The sequence below is a fragment of the Bufo gargarizans genome, chromosome 5, assembly GCF_014858855.1.
Source record: "Bufo gargarizans isolate SCDJY-AF-19 chromosome 5, ASM1485885v1, whole genome shotgun sequence".
Classification (NCBI taxonomy): Eukaryota; Metazoa; Chordata; class Amphibia; order Anura; family Bufonidae; genus Bufo; species Bufo gargarizans.
Genome location: NC_058084.1, coordinates 332874053 through 332888700, shown reverse-complemented (window position 1 = coordinate 332888700; position 14648 = coordinate 332874053). Strand labels below are relative to the sequence as shown.

The 14648-nt window shown below is 42.9% G+C and overlaps 1 protein-coding gene across 1 annotated transcript in view; it reads right to left on the bottom strand.

Annotated features, from left to right (window-relative positions):
• The window catches only part of JARID2 (jumonji and AT-rich interaction domain containing 2), a 142589-nt gene that overhangs the window by 20323 nt on the left and 107618 nt on the right, over window positions 1-14648 (bottom strand). Inside the window, exons 8-12 of the mRNA XM_044292834.1 lie at window positions 14044-14540; window positions 9534-9626; window positions 5277-5395; window positions 5124-5194; window positions 1022-1136 (exon numbers count right to left, since the gene is read on the bottom strand). Coding sequence (XP_044148769.1) covers window positions 1022-1136; window positions 5124-5194; window positions 5277-5395; window positions 9534-9626; window positions 14044-14540 — 895 coding nt within the window. The remainder of the gene's footprint in view (window positions 1-1021; window positions 1137-5123; window positions 5195-5276; window positions 5396-9533; window positions 9627-14043; window positions 14541-14648) is intronic.

Below are 14648 nucleotides of genomic sequence, written 5' to 3'. Positions count from 1 at the left end.
CCACTTGTAAAAAATGCAATAAATAACAATTGCGTTCTGGAATTGGTCTAAGTTCCCTATTGACTGAATTTGCAGTAAATTTTACATAGTTTCCGTTATTGGCGCTGGTGCAGCCGCCTGTTATGGCAGACATAATAATTAGGGATGAGGGAACTTCATATTTTGAAGTTCGGGTTGGGGTATATGCCGAATTGTGTTATGGATTCCGTTATCACGGACCATAACGCAAATCCATGAGGGAATGCATAACTGATTGCTTTTAGAGGCATTCCGTCATAATAGAAGTCTATGGCCAGCATAACGGATCCGTCCAGTTTTCGTTATGCTGTCTTTTCTTAGGGGGTATGTCCTTACTGCTGTAGCTCTTTCCCTATAACTGCCGCAACTTCTAACAGTCAATATGGCTGGTGGCAGTTGAAGATTTAACCTCAGCATGTGCGACCACCTCAGTGAGGTGGACAGAGAAAAGAGGAAAAGAACAAACAGCAGGTGGTGCTATACAGATCCATTTTATTGAACAGCCCACTGGCTAAACTAAATTTTTAATCATATGTAAATTAAAATGTAGAACATGTTTTGTGGCACAACCCCTTTAACTAAACTGGGAGGATGAAGAATTTCTGTTTCTACAGGTGTTCACGTTTTTTAAAATCTCCATTAGGCATGTATGCCAGGATAAACTCGCATATATTATATGGAGACATGCCTAACAGCGGCAACCTTTACTCGTAGGTTACAATGGCATCTGTTTATGGATGTCATGAGCTTAGCAATGGCTTTTCATGACGTATTTATGAAACTAATGCCATTATAGCCTAGGGGTGACAGATGTCACTGTTCGGCATCCAATTGACGCATTAGTATAATGGCATCTGTGTAACGGACCTGCCATGAAAAGCTACTGAAAATCTCAAGATGTCTCCATTTAATTTTTAAACAGATACCTATGATGGATGCCATACAGAGCACCCTCTTGTCATCTGTAGAAAGCTAAGTATACGTTGACCCCATCAGCACTTACCAAATGCAATCAGCACCAGTGTGTAAGTAGTCAATGTAGGGAAGGTGATTTTGGTCGCGAGACCAGCATGAGGTAGAAAAAACCATGCCAATATTAAGCCAAGGAATGGTTACTCCTGGAAGAGGAAAATAAAGTATTCAATGGACAGTATAAAGACATGAGATGCAATAAGATATACCAAAAAATAATAATCAAAGACACTATCTGGAAAAAGGGCATGATCAGTAGACCACAAAGGCGGTTATCATACGAAACTATCCCAGAGGTCCGTTTTATTATACTATAATCTCATTTTAGGTCAGTTTAAATAGGACTAATAGAAATTTAAGGCCTTGACGACACTGCAGTACCTAATGTGGTGGTGATCATTTATTCACAAACGTAACAATCTTCTCTTAAAGGGTTTCTGTCACCTGAAAAATGGGTATTAGGGTCCATTCACACGTCCTGTTTTTTTTCATCCTGAAAAACGGTCCGTTTTTTGCGGATCCGTTGTTCCTGAAAATGTTTCCGTATGTCATCCGTTTTTTGCGGATCCGCAAAAAACGGGAGCATGTATACATTTCAATAATCAAATAAAGTTGTTTGGATTTCTTTGAAAAAAAATTGAAAAAAAAAAAATAAAAAAATTTGTTATGTGTTTCCAGGAACGGAATCCGCAAAAAACGGATGACATACGGAATGACATCCGAATGTCATCCGTTTTTTGCGGATCCATTGACTTTGTATTGTACCAGGATCCGATTTTTCAGGACAAGAATAGGACATGTTTTATATTTAAACGGACATGCGGAACGGAACAACGGAAACGGACAGCACACATTGTGCTGTCCGATTTTTTCCAGGACCCATTGAAAATGAATGGGTCCAGATCTGGTCCTGATCTGTTCCTGAAAAAACGGAACAGATCATGAAAGAAAAAACGGACGTGTGAATGGACCCTAAAGCTGGCTGACATTAGCGATGTGCTAATGTCAGCTGAACATAACTATATTAGTGCCATCTCGCTGCCTAAAACCTTTATGGAGAAAAACAAACTTTTATAATATGCTAATTAGCCTCTAGGAGCCGGGGAGGGGGTTGCACCTGCTCCTAAAGACTCCGTTTGCCCACCTCTTTATTGACAGGGCAGCGCTGCTCCCCTCCCACCGGCTGTGTCTACTAAGAAAATTTTGTCCCTGCGCCGTCCTGTATTCGGCGCAGGCGCAGTGTTGGAAGGATGTTCTCCAACAGCTGGCTTCCTCACTGTGACGTTTTCAGCGCAGGCACAGTGAGAAAAGCCAGCAGCCGCCGAGCGTCCTTCCCTCACTGCGCCTGCGCCGAATACTGAACGGGACGATTTTCTTAGTAGACACGACCGACGGGAGGAGAGCAGCGCTGCCTGGACCTGTCCATCAAGAGAAGAAGGGTGTGAAAAGAGGTGGGCAAACGGAGCCTCTAGGAGCAGGAGAAACGCCCCCCCCCCCCCACCCCTAGAGGCTAATTAGCATATTATAAAAGTTCATTTTCCTCAATAAAGGGTTCAGGGCAGTGAGATGGCGCTAATATAGTTATGTTCAGCTGACATTAGCACATCGCTAATGTCAGCCAGCTTAATACCCATTTTTCAGGTGACAGAAACCCTTTAAATTAGTTTATAATGCATGATCTACGCCATGAGATGGTAGCAGGCTAAACAGTGGGCACATCACAAGTCATTCCCTTCAACTGCAGAACATGGGCCAGTAAAAAGTTTTCATTTTGCACTGAAAATCCTCATGAATAAAGCTTTCAAGGCATCCTATTCAAATGAATGATTTTTCCCTTCTGGATGATGGGCAGGACAGACCGTACCCAGACTGAAAACTGACACATTGGAGTAAATGAGCCACTTCACATGTCAATCTTTTTTCACTGCAAACACACAAAGTGAGACCAGCACCTCCAAACAATATGTAATAAAGGACAATACCACGGCTTCAGTACAAAAGCAACAAACACTGCTCCATGTACAAAGATAAATGCAAACACTAGAAACATGGACTGCTATACTTACTAGGCATGAAAATTAGAAGCTCTTTGTGTCGGGCCCAACTTCCAATGACAGACAGGAACTACGAGGGGCCATACATACGACCGTATGTAATTTGCGGTCCGCAAAGCACGGATCCGCAAAAATAGACTAATCCTTGTACTATCCTTGTCCGTTATGCGAACAATAATAGGACATGTTCTATTTTTTTGCGGAATGGACATCTGGAAACAGAATGCATATGGAGTAACTTCCATTTTTTTGGCGGACCCATTGAATTTTATGGTTCCGCATACGGACCACAAAAAAACAAAAAACAAACGCAAACAGGCACGGAAAGAAAATACGTTCGTGGGCATGAGCCCTTAGACTTCCCTCTTCTGGGCCTAGGCCCTAAATTCAGGGCAGTGTATGATCCAGCTACAGTATGCTCTAAGACTTCAAGGATGCTCAACCTGCGGCCCTCCAGCTGTTGTAAAACTACAACTCCCTCTATGCCCTGCTGTAGGCTGTTCAGGCATGCTGGGAGTTGTAGTTTTGCAACCGCTGGAGGGCCGCAGGTTGAGCATGCCTGCTCTTAGTAATAGCCTTGAGGAGATGGGCAGGAGTCCAAGGTCTAAATTTGGGGGACTCCCTTTCCATCTGACCAAGGGTTTTGGAGTATACTATGGCTGTATCCGACACTGCCAAGTTTTGTAGGTTTAGGCCCAGTAGAGGCAAGTCTGATAATTTAGGCCCCGTCTGTTGGAAGCCACCTTGTTGATGGTAGTTGGGCCCGACACAATTTTAAGTATGGAATTAATGCAATTTAGATTAACCCATGTCGCTAGTGTTTGCATGTGCATGGAGCTGGATGCTGCTACACAAGGGTTTGCTTCTTTTTACTGACCATTCATCCAGTCAGTGAGAATTGGAGCATGTTCTCGCCTCATCCATTTCGACTTGAGCGGCTGGACTGGGCCATTCAAGCTGATGGGTCAGTAAAAATTAACTGGTAGCACATGGACACCATCAATTGTTTAAAGATGGGCTGTTTGGAGATGCTGAGTGTGCATTCTTTTGTTTTCTTTATTGTCACTGGCTTGAAAAGCTTACGGCAACCAGTGACAAACGGATGGAAAAAAAACAGTTACGTTTTAATCTGAATAAGCCCTTAAACCTTCCCTAATGTGACATTAAGGGGCTGATAATCAGGAACGAACATTGATGGCTCCCGATCATAGACCCGTGTAAATATGCTGCCGATCACCCAATAAACAACGAAGAACTTATTTGTCAGGTCATCACATGTTTTATGCAGCATGGAAAACATCAGTCAACAGCACGTTGGCCTCTAAAGAAGGATGCACTTCCAACAATGAAGAAAGCGCATGTGCCAGACAATCACATGAACGATCTCTTGGGCACATGCAGAGCCAACGATGGCTCCATGTAAACAGATGGAGATACATGAACTCCAATCGACTTGCTATATCGTCCAACACTGCTCATTTTGGACCCAAAAAATCTGCTCATGTAAGAGGACCTCAAGACCACTTTCACACTGAGTATTTGTAAACCAAAACTAGGAATGGGACCAAACCAGAGAAGAGGAGCAACTATTTCCATTATACATTTTCTCTGTAGGCTCCACATCTGGTTTTGGATTACAAAATATTACCATCTGAAAGTGGCCTAATTCCATGTTTACATGACCGTCAGAGCCTTGCAGTGCTAGTCTTCCTGTGGAAGTGACAGAAATCCCAGTGGAGCCCATTAGAGGTCCATGAGGTGGTACTGTTGTAAGTCAGATCCTGCAGAGTGCTGCGCCTTCTGTTATACAGAGTGTGAACTGAGCACATCTGTATATGAAATTCTTTACGGTGGAACAAGAGGTTTCATATAGGTCAAAAGTATTCATCACCTCTGGCGATCACCATGTTGATGACACGAGCCAATGCGAATGTAGAACCATTAGATAACCTATATATTGTCAATGGAGTAATTTGCAGGCAATAACTACAAGATCGTAGACTGGGAAAGGAACCCTATAAACTAAAGCTGTATAGAAAGGTACAATCTGCGGTAAAAAAAATTGCGTGAAGCACTTACCAGGCACAGCACCAAGGTGACGCAGGATGGATCCTGAATTATTAGGAAGGACTGTAAGATTCCATCCATGTCTATAAAACATAGAAGGAAAAGATATGGCTGGCCGCACAATGCATTGTGGTAATGGATGACATCATGATTTAATCTACTCACCTTGAAAAGGGTTCCGCTTTACCCACAGGAAATCCACTGCCGTGAGTCTTTGTATCAACCTTTCCACAATGCACAGCAACGTGACAAGTCTTCTGCTCAACAATCCGCCAATACTCTTGCTGAAATAAGAAGAGCATTGTTATCACTAGCTTCATATGGTCTCTCATGTGTCTTGAGTGTTTAAATGGTATGGTCACCTTCACACCACTGTTCTTTTTGTATTGTCTCAATACATCTAAAATGAAAAAAAATTAGGCAACTTTGCAATATATCTTCATTAAAGGGGTTGGCCACTTTCTGCTGTTGACCATTGTGTTTGTGATTATAATATTGTGATTATAATATGGCACTTAGTTATATAGTGTTCTATATTTTATAAGGGATACCTCCTTGTTTACAAAGTCTTTTGTGCTGCCCACAGAGGTCCTCTCCATAAGATGGCCGCTGCAATACCCTCCATGAATAGAGGAGACATCACAGACATACTGCACCTGCACTAAAGGTGCAGTGTGTTAGAATGGAGAAGAATCTGCCTGGTCACATGACCCTCCATCGGTGGCCATTTTATGGACAGGACCTCTATATGGACAGTACAAAAGACTTTGTAAACAAGGGTAAAATACCTTATGAAATACAGAAAATGGTGCAGAATTTTGAGAAAGGCTATACCAGTAAGTGTCATATAACACATTGGTCACAAGCAGCCAGAAGGGGGCCAACCCCTTTAATAGTTTCCTAGCATTTTATTTCTACAGGTCCAATGCAGACTATGTTTCCATGGTAACAGGAAGCAAATTCTGTGTAGTCTGGTCTTGCACCGATACTTTCCTCCATTTTGTACCATACAATTGGTAGGTTAGATGGAAGTAGAGGACAGATAGAAAGAAGTATGACTGCATGATCAGACTACAGAAAGTCTGTTTGTTGTCTGTTACCATGGAGACACAGCCTACAGGGGAGCAAAAGGAACTAAATGTTAACTAACTATTGCAAAGTTGCTTCATTTTTCATTTCATAACATTTCATATAAGGCTACTTTCACACCTGCGTTAGGTGCGGATCCGTATGGTATCTGCACAGACTGATCCGCACCTATAAATCCAAACGCTAGTATTCTGTCCAAAAAAGTCTAAATGTAAGTCAAACGGATCCGTCCTGACTTACATTGAAAGTCAATAGAGGACGGATCCGTTTACAATTGCACCATATTTGTGTCAATGTAAACGGATCCGTCCCCATTGACTTACATTGTAAGTCAGGACGGATCCGTTTGGCTCCGCATCGGCAGGCGGACACCAAAACGCTGCTATGCTTTGGCATGACCCTAGACCGGTGCCGCCAATTACTGAAGCATGTGCGTTACAGACCATGCAGACAAATCAGCTACGGCCGGAGTCACAAGTGATGCGAGAAATAAAATTAAGAGGAGGAAAGAAAAGACTGAGGATTTGATGAATTCTCCAAGTTGCATAAATATCCACATCGAGACACGAATGGACATCAGAAGCCTATTTCACCCCAGGAGAAATGTGAGGTACCAAAAGGTTACATCCAATGCAGCTTCTTTACTTCGAGCACCTTTAGGGCTCATTCAGAAGACCTTATGTGTTTTGCGGTCCGCAAAACACGAATACTGGTAATGTGGGTTCTGCATTTTGCAGAACAGAGCGGCCACTCCTATGATAGAAATGCCTATTCTTGTCCGCAATTGCGGGGCCATGAAACAGAAGTATGGGTGCGGACAGCACACAGTGTGGTGTCAGCACCTTTTACGACTCCATTGAAATTAGCAGGTCTGCATCTATTCTTCAAAATTACATAACGGATGCGGACACATAAATACACTAGTAGTATAGTATTTTGCAAGTTAGGTGGCACACCTCACCCGCAGGAATCTTCCCTTTAAATACACCAGGACACCCATTAGATTATGCAAATACAGTACTGCAGTAAACCCACAGGTTTTTCCTGCTTTGAGTAAACAGAAGGGATCATTTCCAAAGTTAATATTATCCAAGGCCTGAAAATTCATTGTCTGAAATGGTTACTTTATTAGCGCTCAATGGGAAAACCAGACCGGGCTCCTCTCACAAACACCCGAGCACATAATACACAATCTATAGGAGGATATAATAAAGACTGGCGCGTTTGGGGCTTAAGATTGTCAGGCAATAGAGCACAGTTCAGGTGCAATGTTCCCCTTTAAATCCCAGCTGAATCCTCTCCCAGCTGCAATGCAACGAAAGGTGTCGGCCCCCGCCAAACTGCTACAGACTGAAATTCTGCCTCTTGTATTAAGTTTCCTAATATATATTCCAAAATCATATCCTCATATACATTAAACCTTTCACTCTGTCACTAGTGCATTAGGGCCCAATGACAGGAACATAATAATACGCAGCTTGTTCAGCAATGTCCTAAAATGACCTCCGACATGATGCTGGTCCTCCTTCATATTTCACAAGGCTAGATTTATCTGGTTCTAGAAGCTTTAGGCAGTCCTACAAGGACATAAATATCATGTTCACCAAAGATTATTGCTAGCAGCTGCTCTCGACTCCCCATGAAACACAGCGCTATTATACAGGTCAGATACGCCATGAATATCCCATATGGGCTGGAATGCCCATCATTAGCAGGACTACCTCTGGAAACCCTCAACAGTTCACAAACTATACAGCCGGACAGAATACAGGTCAGTAAAACCACTGGGACAGATTTAAGAATCCTTTCTAAAATGTAGCACGTCTAAACGCAGTGCAGGCAGGCTTAGGATGATCCACATTTACCACTGAGAGGAGAGCATACACCGCCGCCCTCCGTTCACCGCTATGGCAGTTGCTAAAAACGCCATTTCCAGTAGTCGTATGGCGGTGACAGATGAATGAACAGCAAGCTGCACAAGCCCTGTGTGCTCTCCCTTCAATTCAGGGGCCTCATTCTGGAAAGAGGAGTGCGTCCCCGAGGTGGGCCCCGCGCCGATCTGACATTGAGGGTATGTCGCTAGGATATGCCATCAAAGTGCACCAAAATAAATTTTGCTGGAAAATAAGCCAACCAATGGTTTGTCCAAGGTTTTACAAAAATTATCCATGCACAAAGTGATAAATGTGGCGCATCCTTACCCTGCTCCTCTAAGCTAAGAGCTGAACGCAGGACTTTTAGCTTAGCGAAGCAGGAGTCTGCTCCGCACAGCTAATCCTGGCATAGCATATGGTTACCGGGTACCCATGTGCTATGCCAAAAGTTAGTAAACCGCTGGGGGGCAAAAATCTGCGCTCCTGCCCGTACTTACTGCGCTGTGGCCCCATTCATAAAATGAGTACTTTGTACACCGCTAAGCAGTCAGTGGTGTACAGAGAAGTGAATTTTAAGTGCACAGGGAAAGGTGCGCTTTAGGGGGGTAAAAGTGTAATAAAAATACAAAATACATTAATAAATGGGTACACGTTCACAAAAAAAATCATCAAAGTTACATTTTAAGCTATCTACATTTTAGACAGGATTTCCATTCTGGAAGTAGGAGCAGGTCAAAGAGATGACTATAGATATGCCATCAATGTCCCAGATGGGGAACTCAAATTTAAGCTACGCCCCCTTGTCAAGCTGTAAAACCAAAATAAGTGAATTAGGTGCTGCGGACCACCCTGCAATCCAGCAGCAGTGGACATGCTTGCACACTACAGAAAAAATTGCTGGACTATGCACCCTCCCACAGTCCCAGCCACTTTTCCTACATTGTACAAGCGTGGCAGGGTGGTCATAACCATGGAAACAAGAAGCGCATAATGTGAGGGAAAAATTAATCCATCCAGCAGAGGAAGCAATATGGACAATCACAATACATTAGTAAGGGCCTTGTATTTACTTTCTCTACATAAATGCCATTTCCTGGAGAGAGAGAACCCCTTTAATGGCGTGTCCTAGTGATATGTCATCAACGTCTTGCCCGAAATACCTTTAAATACAACATTCCGGATTTCTTAAAGGAAACCTGTCAGCTCCGAAACACTCCCCAAGTAGAGTAAGCTCTGTGATACAGAGTAAGTATTCTGAAGCCAACAAACCAGCAGTAAAATGTATTGCTAGGACTCACATAATGGAGAGCACTCAAAGAGGAATCCGCTCAATGTATTTACTGCTGGTTTGTGGGAGAACAGTGTCGGAATACGAGTATGACGATAAAAATGACATAACCGGACTCAGCATCTCCTACACTACACAATACCTGTATGGAGGGGACAGTTATTTGCTCACCTCAACCTCTGCTACAGTTGGCTCTTTGCTGAAGCACATATTCATGACGTTCCTTGCTGTTCGGAAGAAAGTGGTGAGAGACATGGACCTTCCCTGTAAATAGTAAAAACTGAATATAGTGAAAAAAAGACGCACACAAAGCATCTACCACTAATTAGGTCATCTGTGTATGTAGAAAATGCATCAATCCCTCTTGTTCTTGTTTGATTCTATTCAGTCTCATATGGCAACCAAAAATATTTAGAAAATTCTGTATGTGTCCCATGAGATCGGTTTCTCCCACAAGCATCAGAAAAGACTGATAAAGACCTCTTAGAGGTTGAAACGTTGCACATGTTGATCTGTATGTGGAGTGCAGATTCCTCTTAGACTTTTGACAGGGATGTCCAGGACTCCTTGCTACCTTGAACTGGCTGGTGTGGGACCACAACGAGTACCACCTCACCATATAAGTCAATCTGCACTAGTTTAAAGGGCAATTAAACAGCCGCATTGAGGATGAACGATCATTTGTTAAATCGTTCGGCTATCATACAGTGTTCATATTGTCACCAGCACATACCTTGTTTACAAAACATTATTTTTATGGCTGCATAAGAGATCCAATCAGCAGCCAACAAACAAGTGTCTGCTGGCTGATCGATGGTGTGGTTAGACGGGCTATTGGTCGGCCAAAAGAACGATCCTATGTTCATTCTCAAATCATCGGCCTGTGTAAAGGGACTTTATGCTTCAGATAAGACGTTGCCCTTTCTGTAAAGGTCCCTTTACATAGCCCAATATGAGAATTAAGCGTTCGTTCCCAACAATTGCCTGCTCGTTAGTGGAGAAGACTGCTGCATTTACATGCAGCAATCTCCTCCACAGTATGGGGAGGAGAAATGGCTAATACTTCGCTCCTCCCCATACAGAATCATTCGCTGGCAGCAGAGGCTATTTAGATGGCAAACGATAATTTAGGTGACTGCACCAAGGACCCTATTACCCGATGAATGAGGAAAACGTGCGGCACCTTTACACTGGCAGATTATCACCAATGAGCGTTCAAACTGATATCTGGCAGTGTAAAGGGCCCTTAAGGAGTTGTGCAGCAAGTACACACAGTGGGGGTCCCACTCCTGAAAGCCCCACTGATCGGTTGTTTCAAGAGGAGGTGGAGCTCTTACAAGCACTGCTTCCTCTTCAAGGTTATACTGCGCATCGTCTTGGAAGTCTTGGTGGCGCAGTGTAATTACAAGTGCTTGTTCCATTCATTTGACTGGTGCACTGAAGCCCACATTTGTAGAAAAATAAGAGCCCTTTTGTTGGGGAATGTCACAACCAATTTTCACAAGAAAGGTATGATGTTAGTCAGCAGGATTAACCCCACCAAAACCGAATGCCTGGTTTAATAGGGTTGATCCTGCCGACGGATGCTTTTTTTTCCTTTCTAACAATGGCCGTGATTACACGAGTATTTGAATATGTAAATATAATCAGTAAAAATGTTAGAGGGCGGCTGCATGGATTATTAAAACTAGTGCGATGGGTTCTCTAGGACTGCATGACCAGAACGACCTGGCGGTTTTTGTTTGAATTGTTGTTATATGTTTTTTTTTTACATGGGTTAATTTTGTTTTGATGTGTGTATTATGTATCGATTGGGAATGACCATCCCACCTGTTCAGCATGACGCGTCAGTAGGAGTGTTATAAATTGTGCATACCACCCTCCCTCCGACCACGTCATGGGAGGCTTGACAAAGTGCAGGTAGCGCAAAACGGCTGTTTATTTTATTCGTTGATTTTTGCACGGCTATCAAGCAGAGCACCACCATATACAGTTGCAAGAAAAAGTATGTGAAACCTTTGGAATGATATGGATTTGTGCAGAAATTTGTCATAAAATGTGATCTGATCTTCATCTAAGACACAACAATAGACAATCACAGTCTGCTTAAACTAATAACACACAAAGAATTAAATGTTACCATGTTTTTATCGAAACACACACCATGTAAACATTTACAGTGCAGGTGGAAAAAGTATGTGAACCCCTAGACTAAGGACATCTCCAAGAGCTAATTGGAGTGAGGTGTCAGCCAACTGGAGTCCAATCAATGAGATGAGATTGGACTGTTGGTTACAGCTGCCCTGCTCTATAAAAACACACACCAGTTCTGGGTTTGCTTTTCACAAGAAGCATTGCCTGATGTGAATGATGCCTCGCACAAAAGAGCTCTCAGAAGACCTAGGATTAAGAATTGTTGACTTGCATAAAGCTGGAAAGGGTTATAAAAGTATCTCCAAAAGCCTTGCTGTTCATCAGTCCACAGTAAGACAAATTGTCTATAAATGGAGAAAGTTCAGCACTGCTGCTACTCTCCCTAGGAGTGGCCGTCCTGTAAAGATCACTGCAAGAGCACAGCGCAGACTGCTCAATGAGGTGAAGAAGAATCCTAGCGTGTCAGCTAAAGACTTACAAAAGTCTCTGGTGTATGCCAACATCCCCGTTAGCAAATCTACGATACGTAAAACACTAAACAAGAATGGATTTCATGGGAGGATACCACAGAGGAAGCCACTGCTGTCCCAAAAAAATATTGCTGCACGTTTACAATTTGCACAAGAGCACCTGGATGTTCCACAGCAGTACTGGCAAAATATTCTGTTGACAGATGAAACGAAAGTTGAGTTGTTTGAAAGAAACACACAACACTATGTGTGGAGAAAAAGAGGCACAGCACACCAACATCAAACCCTCATCCCAACTGTGAAGTATGGTGGTGGGGGAATCATGGTTTGGGGCTGCTTTGCTGCGTCAGGGCCTGGACGGATTGCTATTATCGAAGGAAAAATGAATTCCCAAGTTTATCAAGACATTTTGCAGGAGAACTTAGGACCATCTGTCCACCAGCTGAAGCTCAACAGAAGATGGGTGTTGCAACAGGACAACGACCCAAAGCACAGAAGTAAATCAACAACAGAATGGATTAAACAGAAGAAAATACACCTTCTGGAGTGGCCCAGTCAGAGTCCTGACCTCAACCAGATTGAGATGCTGTGGCATGACCTCAAGAAAGCGATTCACACCAGACATCCCAAGAATATTGCTGAACTGAAACAGTTCTGTAAAGAGGAATGGTCAATAATTACTCCTGACCGTTGTGCACGTCTGATCTGCAACTACAGGAAACGTTTGGTTGAAGTTATTGCTGCCAAAGGAGGTTCAACCAGTTATTAAATGCAAGGGTTCACATACTTTTTCCACCTGCACTGTGAATGTTTAGATGGGGGGTACAATAAAAACATGGTAAAATGTAATTCTTTGTGTGTTATTAGTTTAAGCAGACTATGATTGTCTATTGTTGTGAATTAGATGAAGATCAGATCACATTTTATGACCAATTTGTGCAGGAATCCATCTCATTCCAAAGGGTTCACATACTTTTTCTTGCAACTGTATTGCATGTTGTGAGTGCAGGTGTGAATACAGTTGGACATTTGTCACAATCAGCAGTGCCGACTCTTTCTTGTATGGACAAAAAAAAATATAGACACATACAATGCAGCTGAGTTTTCATTAATTTGCTGTTCAACAAAATAAGAAGGATAATCACAACGTGCTGCAAACTGTCTTCACATCTCTACTTCAGTATTCTGAAGATAACCGAAAAATAAAAATACAACAATGTGGTGGCACTCTAAGATCCTGAGAATAAATGGGTGGGATTGCTGGTTTAGCGCTGCACGCCCCTTCACAGGGACACTATCGACCAGCAGGTGTGTAGGGGGCTGCGGCACAGGCCTATTCAAGTAAATCGGGCACCACAGGTAGCCAGGAGCTCCACTGGCCAGAAAAAATTTAAGGGGATGCAGAACTAAGCCGTGATGACAAAATAAATCAAGCCAGCAAAGAAAGCAATATGGATACTAACAATACAGTAGTAAGTGCCTTGTATTTCCTTCTCTACATGATAAATGCCACTCGCCGAAGTGACACAACCTCAGCATACAACTTCAGGACGCAGCGTACGTACAATTACCTTACGCTGTGCTGGCATTGGGACACAGTGCTGCGCTGCATGAGGAGAAGCGTTTTTGTTTTTTTTAGGGGCCACTGCTGGATTGCAGGGTGGTCGGAACAGTCGAAACGAGCAGTGTATAATGTGGAAAAATGGATCAAGCCAGCAAAGAAGGCAATATGGATAATCACAATCCATTAGTAAGACCCTTGTATTAACTTTCTCTACATAATAAATGCCATTTGCTGAAGTGAGACAACCCCTTTAAAATCAACAGGACTGGCCTAACAGTTTTTATAACAAACACCTCCTCAACCCTCCATGGATCCAGTGGTGGGGGCTGAAGTAGTATGGTTTTTGTTTTTTTAGAACCTTTATAGTGCCTCTTTTCCACACACTATAAAATATATTTTCATGCAATAACCATTGCTTAAAGTAATATTAGCTTCATAGTTCAGCAGCACATCTACGTGCAAGTTTTGGTTTTAGATAATCAATTTTACTTACCTTATAAATGCACTTGTGTAGGTCACTAAATAAACTTTTATCTTCGGGTTCCTCCTCTGTGCACTCGTTTTCCTGAGCAAACAGCCTTCGCCTTCCATTTTTCAGGGGGACGTCCATTTCTTTCAGCTTCCCACGCAGGCCATTACGGTGCACCACTCCATTAACGAGTCCATTTTTGGGCTCATACCTCGGGAGCAGATGTAATCTATATGAATTCTCAGCATGCCCCTCCAGCGGACCTTTCTTCTTCTCCAGGTTCTCTTTCTCCTGCAGAACTTCTTTCTCCAGTTTCTTGTGCTCCTCAGGCGAAAGGGAGTCATAGGAGAGTAGGTATTGACAGTAGGCCTCCTGCAGCTTTGCTAGTCGATCCTGCGCACTTTTAGGGATGCGGAGCATGTCGGCCAACTTGTTCCACTTCTTGAGGTCTGTCACTTGTTGCATGCCTCCCATTTCATTGATGAGTTGAAAAAACCGAGCTAGATCTAATTCACAGCCTCCTATACAAAGGTCGTGAGGGAAACAAGAAAACATAGTTACACACTTAAACTGGTGCCTAGAATTAAAACATTAGCTGCAGGTCCCAGGAACATACAAAACTCAGCATT